This window comes from Oryzias melastigma, linkage group LG10 (assembly GCF_002922805.2).
Source record: "Oryzias melastigma strain HK-1 linkage group LG10, ASM292280v2, whole genome shotgun sequence".
Classification (NCBI taxonomy): domain Eukaryota; kingdom Metazoa; phylum Chordata; class Actinopteri; order Beloniformes; family Adrianichthyidae; genus Oryzias; species Oryzias melastigma.
The window spans coordinates 23,100,206-23,114,780 of NC_050521.1; the positions used below are offsets into that span (position 1 = coordinate 23,100,206).

General features: G+C 34.5%; 1 protein-coding gene and 1 long non-coding RNA gene across 4 annotated transcripts in view; one reads left to right on the forward strand and one right to left on the reverse strand.

The window, feature by feature from the left end:
• Positions 1-5,230, forward strand: part of LOC118599293 — an 18,775-nt gene extending 13,545 nt beyond the window's left edge. Inside the window, exon 3 of the long non-coding RNA XR_004948595.1 lies at positions 4,958-5,230. This is a non-coding gene — a long non-coding RNA (uncharacterized LOC118599293). The remainder of the gene's footprint in view (positions 1-4,957) is intronic.
• The window catches only part of aff2 (AF4/FMR2 family, member 2), a 199,322-nt gene that overhangs the window by 10,119 nt on the left and 174,628 nt on the right, over positions 1-14,575 (reverse strand). For 2 of the 3 annotated variants that reach the window (XM_024283313.2, XM_024283311.2), the window contains exons 18-23: positions 13,804-14,035; positions 13,489-13,622; positions 11,268-11,331; positions 10,624-10,760; positions 6,170-6,241; positions 4,509-4,602 (exon numbers count right to left, since the gene is read on the reverse strand). In XM_024283313.2, the coding sequence (XP_024139081.1) occupies positions 4,509-4,602; positions 6,170-6,241; positions 10,624-10,760; positions 11,268-11,331; positions 13,489-13,622; positions 13,804-14,035 (733 nt within the window). Of the gene's footprint in view, positions 1-4,508; positions 4,603-5,286; positions 6,242-10,623; positions 10,761-11,267; positions 11,332-13,488; positions 13,623-13,803; positions 14,036-14,575 lie in introns of those variants that run through there. The other variant, XM_036214109.1, reaches the window with a different exon arrangement.

Sequence of the window (14,575 nt, forward strand, 5' to 3'; positions counted from 1 at the left end):
GAAACTATCTCTGTGTGGCATGCTGGGAAATCATCATGTTTGTTCGTGAAGTCCCATTCCAATCATGTTTTGATCTTTTTTTTAAAAAGCATTCACAGTGCTTCAACTTATGAGTGTGCCGCTTTTAGCCAAAATAAAATTGAAAATAAAAAATCTTGTTTTCTAGGATATAGTTTATCCTACATCCTAAAAATTTACTTTTAAGCAGGGGGTGGACTCGTTGGCCTGCAGTAACCTGCCCCTGTTGCTGAGAGCTCTCTGTTTACATGCTCTCCCTCTAGCTTACAGCCCCTCACAACCACAACCTAACATTACCAGTACAAAAAAATTTATTTTCTAAGTCACAAATACAATATTTTCCAAACAGAATTTTTTTCATCTGCTCCTGATTCACAACAATTTTAATAAAGAAATAGTTAGAAACACAATTTTAATCTTAATTGTGTTAATATATGTCCTCCATCATCAAGAACATGTTAAAAACACATTGTTTTAATCGGAGAGGGTTTTTAGGCAATGTAAAGCAAGCACAAAAATTAAAATAGGGCCCCTACCCAGACCCGCCCCCAAACCCCTCCCATCCCCTAACTGATGGAGAAATATGCTGAGCACGAAAAAAAAATAAGTTGGTTGTTGGAAACTCTAATAGTTGGGACCTCTCTGAATAACCGCAGAGTCAACCAAATGCAGCATCACAGATGGGGAACGCTTCACCACAGATAAGCGGTGAAGCAGGTCCCCATCCAGAGTGGTAGAGGGGGAGGAGCCAAATGAGGAAGCCCCGGAAATTAAAATGAGAACAAAAAGTAAACTTAAAGCAATAAAACATTGAAATAAGAAATATTAAAATGTATTATTATTTAATTTCTAGAGTAAATTTATAAAATATGATCAAACAGATTCATTAATACACCAAAAAGTAAAAAAAAAGTCGTAAAATTAGCTAAAAGAAGAGTTTTGAGCCTCAGGTTCTCTGGGAGACTGTTCCACAAAGGAGGGCAGTAGTGCCTCTCTACATTTTCCAACCTTTCTAAATCTGTTATATTTCACAGAGAAAATCACTGAATTTAAATATTTTCTTGCATTTTTGTTTTCTTTTGCACTGAACAGATCTCTAGCTGTAGCATCCTTTTAGGTTACTGAACTTATGCACACATTTGCCTCCAAAAAAAGCACCAACAAATGAGCTGTCAAAGCCCAGGAAGACCCTCCAGCACAATTTGTGAATTTTGTGCCAACAACTAGTTATAATCTGTATCATACCTGTGGGATTCTACCCTTTATAGTGTTTTGCTTGGAAGTTGTTTACTTTGGAGATACTAACTTAATTTGTTCCATGTCTGACATTCATCAAGTTGTGAGAGATTGGAGATTTTCTTCTAATTTGTGCACTCTTGAAACTTTCTCTACCCTAATTTGTGTTTTCTTGTTATTTTATAAAATGAAAAAAAAAGAACCTTGAGGAGTGGAAGCTTGGTAAGATGCCAGCTAAGTTTGTGTGTTTTCATGTTTGTGGCTTGTGTGTGAGTCTGTATTTTCTCACCACTCTGTGCTTACAGCTAGTAATTAGCTGTCACAGAAAAACAAAAGCAGAATTCAACTTTCTTTCCTTTTTCTGTTTTTTCCCTTGAACTAGTCATCCGCTTCTGAGCCACAAATAAACAAATTTGCAAAATTTCTAACAATTTTCTCCACATCTGTCTTTTTTTCTTTACAATTTATGTGCGATCAGAAGTGTGAGCTGAGACACGTTAGTAATTTGATCCATTTATTATCTTGATGTTAGTTTTTGACCACTCAAAGCTCCTAGTTTGTGCATTTTTCTCACAGTTTTACACTTCTAACGAGTCATGCGGTGTCAGTTTAATAAGAGACTATCCAGAATTTTCTCACACATTTGAACCTCCAATTAGTCACAATCTGTCACTTCCCAGTGCGATGCCTTATTGGTGCATTTTTCTCACAATTTTAGCCAGTATTGGCCAAATAATTGTTTTCCCTGTAATCTTTAGTTGTTAACAAGTCATTGGTTGTTGCTTCTTGGAGAGATCCACACAATTTAATCAACTTAAGTCATCAAAACTGAGTTTGTTTCTATTTTTTAAGCAATTTTGGGCCTCAAATTGTGTCACAGATTGATGAACATTGGTCATTTTTTCCTTTTAAATTATACTTCCAACACAAAATTATTGTACCCTAAAAAATCCACAGAATGGGCTTAATTCTGATATTTTCTTGCAATTTTGTCCATAAGTGACCCCAGTGAAGCACTCGCCAAATTGAGTATTTTTGCAGCTTTTTATTTTTATTTTTCCTACTGTAATTAGCTTTTTTTCACAATTTTGTGTGTCTTCTTAATCACAACCTGCAGCAGCTTAGTAATTTGTTGCTAAACATAATTTAGTGTGTTGCAAATTTGTTCCACCAAAATTCTAGAATTCTAGAATTTTCTAGCAATTTAGTGTTTTTTTTTTATTTCTACATTTTACCACAATATTGTGTGTCTGCGTTATCATATCTTGAAGCAGTGTTGTAATAAGTTACTTATCAGAATTTTTGGCAAATATATTTTTATTTTATTCATATTTTTGCCGCCTACTTGTTGTGAGCTGTCACAGGTAACAGGTTAATAATTATTTTTGCTTTTTCTTGCAACTTTGTGTTGTTTTTACCCCACTTTGTGTATTTTTTCATGCTACTGTGTGCCTACCTTACTACAACCTGTAGCAGTTTGTCAGTCAGAATTGTGCGGATGTGTGTGCTTTTAATTTTTTCAATTTTTTGCCTCCAACATGTTGTGAGCTGTCACAGGTTACCGGGAGGTAAACCAGTATATTCTTGTATTTTCTTGCAACTTTGAGTTTCTTTCCCCCTAAGTTGTGTATTTTCTTATTATGCTGGGTGTCCATCTTATGTAGCAGTTAGTCAGTCAGAATTGTGTGCAGGTGTGTGTTTTATTTTTGGCAATATTTTTGGCTCCATCTCACCGTGAGCTGTTACAGGTTGGTGGAGAGTAAACCAGAACTCTAGAATTTTCTTGCAATTTAGTGTTTTTTTTTTCTCCTAAAATGTTGTATGTCTACAGTGATAAGATGCTCATCAGTATGATGGGCAGATGTATTTTCATTTTTGGCAATATTTTTGCCTCTAACGTTTTATGAGCTGTCACAAGTTAGTGGAAGGCCAACCAAAATTCTGTTTTTTGGATCTTTGTGTGTGCTTTATTAAATTTGTGTATTTTTCCACACAGTTTTGAGTCCATCTAACAGGAATCTGCAGAAGTGTAGTAACAATTGGTTTACCAGAATTGTGTATGAAGGTGTCGATAGGTTTGCTATGTTTTTTTTTTTTGCCTCCAATCGGTAGTGAGCTGTCAGAGGTCACTCAGAAGAAAGCAGAATACTTTTTTTATTTTTGCTTTTAACATGAGACAGTTTTACTCAGTGAGATAAAAGTTTAAATTAGGCATTTTATGCTCTTTTTTTAAATTTACTTCAAGCTTTGGCACATAAGCATCTTTTAGGCTTTAATCAACTATAAGTGAAATGAGTCAGAAATACTTGGCAAAATTGTATATTTTCTCGCAATAAACTGTAAATGGTTCGCCCACAATAAGAGGCCAGTTATAATTGTGTGTAATTTTTTTTATCTCTAATGAATCTGAAGGTGTCCCAGCATAATTCCAGCACTTCCACAAAATGTATTCTAGGTATAAGTGAACTTCTACAGCCTGAAAAGAGAGAATCTTTTCTGCATGTTTAAGTGGAAAACCGTCCTGGTCCATCAACTCTGAAAAATATTGAATTCTTGATCATTAGACAAACAAAATATCCATAAAAATGTGATTTTAAAATGATTTCTTGGGTCCAATTTAAAATGATGCTAAAAGTGAAACAGTTTCTAAATCTGTAATATTGTAAATGTTCTTTTCCAGTAAACCAAACAGAACACGTCCAAAAGGATCTGGGATTAATGTTTACTGCATGTATTTGACAAGTTTTCCAGCTCTTATGTAAACAGGTTTGAGCGTCGACTCAAATGTGAATTTAAAATTCACACTAGCGTGTAGTTACTAAGTGTATTACACAAGTGCTTGGATTGTTTCTGAGCTGTTGTGACTTTCTGTCAACACGCAGCGTGTGTACACAGCCCCGCTCGCATATGCACAGCTTCCCAGGGACCAAACCCATCAATGCAAATGCACTGTGATAACGACATCCTCCGTAATTAATGAAACTAAACATAATTATTCAAAACAAGCACATTAAACCTCAACAATCCACTGTGATGATTGATGGAGCTAATTAATACATTAATATCAAGGAGAGGGAACGGGAATTTAATACAGTAATGCAAAATTGATGCACAGGCACCGTGAAAATGAATCTGAAATGTATTTGAAAGGACTGTAATTGGCTTTAAATGTTTGGCACAGAAGGAGAAAATGGGAGAGAGAGGAGGGGGAGGCGGTTTGTGTGTGTGTGTGCATTTGTGTGAGTGCATACTACCTTAAAGTACTCCATGAGCGACCGTGAGTACTTGACAGCGTGGTCTTTCTTCAGATGGAACATCCTCAGATACAGCAGAGACTGACAGCGGTTACTATGGAAACACAAGCATTAAAAGGCAGATGAATCCTCTGCACAAATTCCCTTTTAAAGGCTCTTCCCTTAATATTATTTTCGTGTCATCTGCAAAGAAAGACTTCAAACAGGGCAACAAAAAAATGTGATTAATCAGATTATTTCCATTAAGCAGAATGTCACTTAAATATTTTTAAAGTAATTTAAGGCTAAAATAAAAAATGTTGAGTTCTCTGAATTGTGCTTTAACACAGATTTGCTGGGAGATTTTAAGAATTTTAGCCGTTTGTCGAAAAAAATCCAACTAAAATGAGTTGAGGTTAGATTACTTTTTTTTTCCTTACTGAAGCACCTGTTCTGCGGTCTCTGTGCAGGCGGCTGTCACCGGAGTCTGTGTCCTCGCCCCCAACAGGGACCCATCACCTACTGCAAGCTCATAATGCTCTTATCCGCCTCTGTGACTGACAAATCGCTTTAACCTCCTATAGAAACCGGGATCTGCTTTGCTTTAGAGTTTTTTAAGGTGGAAGGTTCAGTTGCTGCATTTAATTTTTTTTTTTTTTTTTTTTTTTTTATTAATTTGATTTAAGGTAATTTTATTTTATTTAAATTTGATTTTATTTTTATTTCATCTTTATTTTTATTATTTTATTTTTTATATATTTTTCAAATTATTATTTTTTATTTATTTTTTTTCATACTTATTTTAGAATTATTTATATTTATAAAAAAATAATTATTATTTACATGACATGATATAAAAATTATATTACATATTTTTAGTTTTTAATATGGGGGCGGAAGTGGGTCACACTTTGTAAATTCTTGTAACTCTTCAGCAGTTTACGCATTTAATTAAATTCTGGCTGATTCAGAAGAGGAGAAAAGCAGCCGTGCTCCATAATGCAACACTTTACATTAGCCAATGAGAAGGCCACTTTAATCTGTGTCAGAATCTGCAGATTTACATAAAATGTGTAGATGCTCAAAGAATTACGGTGGGTCAGAGTGCATGTTATCTCCAGTTTTAAAGGGTTAACACCAAAAATGTGCATAAAAGGCGTTAAATAACTCAACAACCACTCATGTAACAATTTATGATCTTCAGTTTAGGTAGAAAATAATTGCATCTAAAGTTCTATTTATCATATATCTGATGTAGACACAATCACAAGAAAAAAAAATATTGATTTATTTTTACTATTTTCTTAAAGTCTGTGTATCTTTTCTGTAAAAACACCAAACTGGGTTCTGATCAATTCAATGACGGTGTGACTATAAATCAGAGCGGGGGTCTTCCTCCGAGGGTTTTGTGGGAGGAGTTCTAGACAAACCTCTGATTTGTTTGTCCTTTTTTCTCATTAAACGGTTTAGTTGAGTTAAAACCTCCATTCGTCAGCTTTCTCCATTAGTTTCAGGCACTAGAACGCATAACCTTTAAAGAGAGATACTTTATTGTTGTGTCATCAAAAAAGCTTATGGTCTGTAAGAGCTGCAGGAGAGGCTGTATTTCCTATGATGGATGAATACTTAGAGTGCAGCACACACACAGACACACACATATATATAATTGGAGAAAGTCCTACCACAGCACAGCTAGTCTCTTCTCCAAGACCGTGGCTGAATGGCTGGTGAAGTTCTTCAACCTCATGGCGTACCTGCAGACACATATGGATGATTTTTCTCCACTTATACAGAAAGAAATCTAAAGAAGCTAAAAAAAACCCAGAAAATATTTTATTTTTTATAAAAGCTGAAAGAATTATTTTTGTGACAGCTCAGATTTGGCAGGAAGTGAACTCTGACAGCTCTTTGGCAGCAAGTTGAAAGTGGCCTGGGGCGAAACAAGCTACAGGTCAGCTTTCTCCAGCTCTGTGGAGGAAAACAATTCTCATCCTGTGAGGGTTTTTTATTTAAAAAAAAGAAAGGAGTGAAGGGTTCATCTGCAGCCTGCTGGGTATGCTGATCTCCTGAACTTTAAACAACACTCCACTGTGAAAAATGAAACTCCACGGAGCGGCTTTAAGAATCGAGACTTCTACCTTTGTGTTCTATTGATCTTTGAAGAGAAATGCTCATCCGTTCTCCGGATGTCTCCTCGAGAAGTTTAGAGGTCAATAAACTGATCTGCAGCCCTGTAGCTGCCAGCGATGTGGTGTCTTGCTCGAGAGCACTTCAGCAGGATGAATGAGACGAGCAGATCTTGAACTCAAACACTTCTCCTGAACGACTGGATGTCATTCCACCACAGAGCCGTCAACCCTCAGCAGCACTCGTCTGCCCTGTGCTGCACTTAGCTTTTTCACAGATTGGAACCTCTCAAAAGCTAAAAACCTGAGATCTTAAGATACCACGGTGATTTAATAGCATAAGTCCTTGTGAGAAGAAACTTTAAGTAGATTCAGTTTTATAAAATGTCTTTTTATTTTTTCTGAAAATCAGAAAAAAGCTCCACTCAGACTTTTCTGAATTCATTAAAACTAGACAGGGTTAGAAAGGATGTATTTTTCTTTCAATAATTCAAAATTTTGTATGAAAATCCAATCATTTATACACTTAACTAATCCAAGTCAGGGGCACAGGGTTGCTGGAGCCTATCCCCAGCTCCTGAAAGGTGAATACACAACCTGATCATCACACTAGTCTATTGCAGGGTCCCAAAGAGAGACAATGCTACTCCCTAACAACTAAAAAACTATAGTGTATGGGACTATCTTGTGCCTTAAATTTAAATAGTAATTCAGACGCATGCATACAGTATTTTTTTCCTTTAAACCCTAAATATCAACAATTTCTACAAAAAAAATGAAAAAAAAACACAAATGAACATTTTACCAAAGCTGATGATTAAAACTTGGAAAAAATCTATTTAAATCGATTATTTTGCATGAGAAATCCTTCAAAAGCAATGCAATGCGGCCTATATTTGGATATTTAATGAGAATTGATGCTCACTAGTTTTGTTACAGACACTTTTGGGAAATTTGCAGGACACTGGGTTTTGGAATTGTTAATTTGGACAACCTGAAAAAAATCCCTAAGAATTATTTTGGATTGCGAGGAAACAAGAGAAAAATAACTCAAACCTGAGGAGAACATGAGATTGAACAGGCTGTATTATCGCTCATGATTTCAGTAAAAAAAAAAAAAAAACAGTCCTCCAAATGAAAATAATTCTATCACTCTATTCCTGGTTAAAATGCATTCATCTAACTCAGGTTTATGCATCAACTTTGCAAAAACTGAGTTCAATCAAATGGTGCCAGAAATTATTTTTTTTAACAAAAGCGTATTAAATTTACATTTAAAACTGACTTGTTAATGTTTTTATTTTGATTTTGGAAAAAAATGCTTGTATTTAAATTAAATCACAGTTATTTTAACTAAGAATTCATTATATTTAGTATATTAAAGAAAGAATATGTAATAACCAGTGTCCAGTCTGTTCTCAAAACGATAAAAAAGCACATCAGTGAAGTACATTTTGAGCTGTCAAAATTTGTAATTTATAATTCAAATTTGTAATAAGGTCCTGAAAAATGTTAATATTTAAAATTTTTAGTGAGTAATACTTGTGAGCACCTGGTAGGAAACTAAAGGTAAATATAAAATTAGAAGACATTAGGTCGGTTCAACCCTGGTGGTGCTTTAGGGAGTAAAAAAACCTCATACATTCATTTGTGATCATGATGCTGATCCTCACTTGCAAATTAGATATATGTTTTGACAACCCTCTCTCGCGGAGACATGTAAGCACCGTGCTTTTTATTTGAAAAACATTTCCAAAAACTACTCTTGATTTTGCATTTATCTGGCCATGAAACTGAAACAGACGTAACCTGCTTGTCCAATTATAATTATTTTCTCATTGTGACATCTTAAAACTTATTCTGAAATTCAATTTTTTATCCTGTAAGTCTAGAAAGATCCAACTCACCCAATTGAAGGAGCTTTAAAAAAAATGTTGCAGAGAAACTGGTTGTTAAACAATGATGCAATGTCTGCTGATGTATTGTGGACATGCTATGATTTATTATGATACATATCTAATGTATTACTCTGTTAAGAGGACTCCTAAGCAGTAGCTAAGTGATCCATAAACAATGAAATAGTATCATTCATCATCCTTCCTGCATGTTCATCTGGTATAGTTTAATTTCCGATGGTTTTTTTCTTCCAGATTCACACCGAACCCTAAACCGTATAAGCTTTAAAAAGGTGTCTGATTTTATTTTATGAATTTTTGAATTAGGATGTTGTGCATAAATCGAAATGTCAGCATTAGACTCAATGTAAATGAGCAAAATCTGGCTTTTGTTTCTGTTCTGAGCAAGTAAGAATAATAAGACTCAAACGAAGGCGTCACACAGGAATAAAATACTACATCACAAGTCCAGACAATTTACAATCTACCTGAGTGAGTTTTTTTAAGCAGTTTTTAAAGAGCTTTTCAAAGATTACAACGGTATGTTGGACTCAAAAATGAAAAAAGAAAATGTAATTCTAATATGTGAGACTAAAATCATAAAAAGTATGAGAAACGAGTACAAATTTACAAGAATAAAGTTGTAAAAGTGTATGATAAAAAGTCCACTTTTTTAGACTAAAGTTGTAAAATCATGAGGAAAAAATGTCCCTTTATTACGAGAGTAAAGTTGTAATTTTTTTAAGAAATCTATCATCTAATTTATGATAATGAAGTTGTAAAAAAGTCCACATTTAAAAAAAAAAGTTGTACAACTATGAGGAGAAGAGTCCCTTCCTTATGAAATGAAAGTTGTACATTTCTGAGCAAAAAAGTTTATATTTTAACTACATTTTTAAGTTGAAAAACTAAGAGAAAAAAATTCCACATTTTACAAGATTAAAGTTGTAAAATAGGGAAAGAAAGTCAATTTATTACAATATTTGAAATTGCATATTTATGAGAAAAAATCCACATTTTACAATAATAAAGTTGTAAAATCATGATAAAAAAATCCACATTTTACAATGATAAAGTTGTAAAATTATGAGAAAAAAATCCACTTAAAAAAAAAAAAAAACTAGTTGTAAAACTATTAGGAAAAGAGTCCCTTTCTTAAGAAATTAAAGTTGTAAATCTTTGAGAAAAAAAGTTAACATTTTACAAGATTAAAGTTGCAAAATAATGAGAAAACAGTCAATTTATTACAAAATTGAAATTGTAAAATAATATGAAAAAAGTCCACATTTCATGATAATAAAGTTGTAAAATCATGAAAAAAAAGTCCACATTTAACAAGATTAAAGATGTAAAAATTATGAAAAGGATGTCAATTTATTACAAAATGAAAATGGTAAAATTATGACAAAAAAAGTCCATTGTACGATAATAAAGTTGTAACACTATGAGGAAAAAAGGCAACATTTTTTGATAATAAAGTCGTAAAATTATGAAAAAAAAGTCAAAATTTTACAAGAATAAAGCAGTAAATTATAAGGAAAAAGATGCAATTTTCCAAGGAAAAACCATCCTGGTTAAAAAAAATACAGCTGGTTCTGTAAACCTCCATCCACATTATGTACCATTTATGGTGACACCATAAGGTTTTAGTTTATTGAAAGTATCCATGTCCCATAATGCATTTGGACCTCTGTAACTATACTGCAGAGGGGTGTTAAAACGACCCACTAATTGTGGGTCAAGAATCTCTTTCTGAAGATGCCAACTGTCTTCCAACTTCTTTTTAATGTTTATATACTTACAATAAGTCGATGTTGACTAACTAAATGACTAAAAACCTAAAATCAACTAACCACTCATGATGACCTCTACTGAAACACAATTTTAGTTCTTCTTTTGTTGTTTGTATTTTTCTTAGTTAACATTTTGACTCATAAATGTATTAATTCAATCTTATAAATTCTACAATTATTATTTATAATTGAAAATCTGTCCTTGTCTCATAACTTTTACTTCATTCTTGCAATTTCTTTAATCTTTATTTAAAAAAAATCAAAGTTCTGGTGTTAAAAGGTTAACAGATTAACAGAGGCTGTCTTAGGTAAAAGCACACACCTGATTAGCTCCACAGTCTCGGAGTACATGGTGTATGGCGATTTGGCCTCCAGCGGGTCTCGCTCCATGGCGTTTCCACACTCGATGAAGGAGAGGGCACCATCTGCGTAGTTCACCGCTTTCCCAAATTTGTCCATCTGCAGGCAGAAGGGGAGGATGACGGACAGAAACAGAAGCAGAGCGACGGAGATGAAGCGAGAAGCCAGTGAGCACCAAAAATAAAAATGAAGCATCTTAATGATGCTGCTCTGAATAATCTCCTTCTAAGACAGAAATCCCCCAGACAAATCTGAGGACACAACAGGCAAACGTAACATAAATAACAAGTTGAATAAATCTTGTTTCATTGTTTGGGGAGGATCGAGCAATCCTTCTGATATTGTATAATCTTGCAGACATCATCAGTCCTTGAGTGCAATGTTTCCTTGGAGACAAACGGTGCAATAAATAACACAAATTATACAGTGCAGTCCTTGATACGAAATAGATTTTCATTCTGCAGAGACTAACGGAGCACATATAATTCCAGTCTAGACTCTGGACGTTAGCGCCGTCTGTGTGCGGGACCATCTGCTGCAGACGGATGAATGAGAAACTCTTCCTGATTGATTTTCACTGGCGTGTTTAGCCGGAGAGCATCTCACCAGAGCGTCGGCCTTGTGCTTCAGTCTCTTTGCTTCCTGCATGTAGTAGTCTGCACCGCGGACCCTGGAAACGACACATGTGGTTAAACTGTAACTAACAACAAGAGAGGAGGATCCAGAGTGATGTACATAATCGCCATCAACAACGCTACAGCACACATTCAGCATTTACACACACCTCAGGCTTAGTGTAACCTTGAAACTACAGCAAAGCATGTTTCATGAATAATGCAGACGCCTTCTGGGACAAATAAGCAGGAAGATAAATGATCTTTTTTAAGACTTCAGCTTGGAGGGCTGCAGATTTTTTAAGACATTTTTTTAGTCTTTTTCCTCAATTCAGAAGTTTTCTATTTAGTTTTACATGAAGTGGCAGCAGCATAAACATCAGCTTCATTTCATTTTAGCATGAAACTCTCGTGCAGAGTCACTTTGACCAGATTAATTAAATATCTTATCAAACCTAGAAGGAATAAAAGTATTTTACTACAACAGAAATGTACCAAACAGCTTAAGTTAATTATTTTTTTTAAGTGCCTCGTCTCTTAACTTACATTTTTATGTGTAAAAAATGCTGATAAAATGAGGTAATTTTGTAAGATGTGTACTGTACTTGATGGGACACAACTGTGACAAATTCAATAGAAGTTTGTGAGACATTTGAATACTGTAGTGGACTGAGTTGTATGGAATCTTTAAAGGGACATCAAAGTAAAAACAAAAAAATTGAAGTAAAAAAAGTTTTCTTTCTGGTTTCTATCTGGTGTGCACCAGATAGTAACTCAAAAACAAAGTTTTTTGGTAAAAACAATTTTTTTCTCTATAAATTTAAGTTAAAAATTATTGTTTTTTGTGGTTATTAACTGGTGCGCACCAGATAGTGACTGAATAATAAATAAAGATGTGTCAAAAATTAAAATAAAAACTGAAATTATTTTTTTTCTGATAACTGAAGTAAAAAAATCTGCTTTCTAATTGGTGCACACCAGATAGTAACCACAATTTTTTTCTTTTTATTTCATTTTTTTTTCTACCTAAATGTCCCTTTAGGGACTCTGTAGAGTTCAGCTAGTTTAACGTCATTTTTCTTTTCTAGTAAATAATGTTTATCCTTAAAGACCCACTCTGATCATCTTTTGGTGCGTTTTCAAAGCTTTATTAGTAGTCTTTTAATGATGATTATGACATTTTTAATTAATCAAAAACTTAAGCCTTTTTTAGGAAATAGTTTCTGCCGAGCAGCAGTAGATTATTAGAAATTCACCTCTGAGTTATAGGCAGAACCACTGGTGTGGAGTAAGCCCGCCCCTATTTTCCATCATCCACGGACTCCCACTAGCTTACAGCCCCTCACAACACCATCCTAGCATTAGCGGTGCAATAAAAATGATGAACAATTTAGGGGCAATCCGGCTTCACAGTTTTGAGACAGGATTTAATTGTCTACAAGCGGATGTATCAGAATGGAGCAGAGTAGGAAACTTGTCTGTTCCTGATTCACAATGATTTGAAAAAAAATACACAGAAATTACGTTTTAATCTTGATATTCTTACATCATTAAAATGCACCAAAAACACATTTTTCATTGGAGTGGGTCTTTGAACATTTTCTTCTGCAGAAGTATTTATTTTTTTCTTTATAAATTACTTGCATTGTATTACAGTTTATTATATGCCTTTTAGTAATATTAATTTATATTAAAAAAAGCTGCTGTCTTCATAGTAAGAATCTATGAAATCTATGTAATCTGCACAGTGACTATAAGATGGTTTTGTAAAACACAATATATTTAGAATATACAAAGAGAAAATATTTAACTTTGCTTACTATCACTGTACTTCTTGATATTTTAACTTAATTTGTGTCAAATTATATTATCTAGGAATTCCTTCACTCATCTTATCTTCCTTAATCACATATTTCAACCTTTGTGTTCTTGCAATGATCAAAAGCTATATACTTTGTTTTGTTTGGATTTATAATTTGTTTATCAAGCCATACTTTCTGTTTTAATAGTTGACCACATCTAATAAGTGTTTTACATTCTCTCCTGCACAGAAATCCTTTTAATACGTGCCACCTTACAATTGTTATTAAGAAATAAAATGGGTGCCCAATATTGATCCCTGCAGAACTCCTTCTTTCCCGTTCTTGAACTAATGTCACCTTACGATTTCTCATGTACTTTTTTGACCCATACGTGTGTGTATTTGTACATACGTGTCAGTAAATGACAGCTTTGGCCTGCGAGGTTCAGTTGAGTCCATCGTCGGTTCCAACCAAACCTCTGAGCCCGACTGACTGTTGGCATGGTGACCTTCTCCACACAGTTTATCGCCATGGGAGTTCATTTCCTGTCACACAGAGGGCAAGTCAAACCTGTGGCTCCAATCGTGTGAATTATGGCTATAATGGCTAAACGGCACTTTTATTATCATAGTTATACACTGGCCATGAAGCCGTCAGTCAAGTCAGTGTCATGAGGTTTAAATAAAAATTTGACCGCTCCTGGAATGATCTGTTGGCAGCACTCACAATGCCGTTTCTCATGTGTGAGGAAGCCTTTCCTTCCCCCCTCTTGTGTCTGTGACAGGAGGATGAGGTGGGGGCAGAGGAGCAGGGCAGCCTCCCGGGGGCGCCGCCCTCCTGGCTGATGGGAGCACTGCTGTCACAGGTCGTTTTCCTGGGAGGCTCATCGGAAAGGGGGGACAGCAGTGGCGGGAGCATCTTATCGTCGTGCCGTCGAGTCTGCTTTCGATTGAAAGAGCTGCAGAAACGCAAGAAAACAACAGAATTTAACGATCTGATTCATATAATAATTTATGGTTGTTGGTTCATTTTAAATGATCTAATTCACTGACCTATCAATCCAAGACATCCTTAGTCCAAAATTCAACCAATGTAACTTCAGATTTCGTGTATTTCTTTCAAGATAATCAAGTATAAATTAACAAGAATTAAAGTCAAACCCATTCACATTTCATAAAGTTCAGCCCACTATTGTAATAAATAATACAAACGGAGCATGGAAACATAGTGTTTCCATTGATCAATGGATCGATTTTTGCTCACGTGTTGTTCAATGTGATGGTGCTTAGTTGTTTTTTATGGAAGCTAATCAGCGCCATAAAGATTAGAAACTCAAAATAAAACAATTTTAAAAAATTCAAGCAGAAAAATTGGCGTTTGGCTTAAAAAAAGGAGAGTCTGAAACTTCCAGCAATTCTAATATGAAAAAAATTATTTTCAGCTTCACATTCTCTATTTATAGTTTTCAAAATTCAAATTTTCCGCTTTAAGCTTCAAT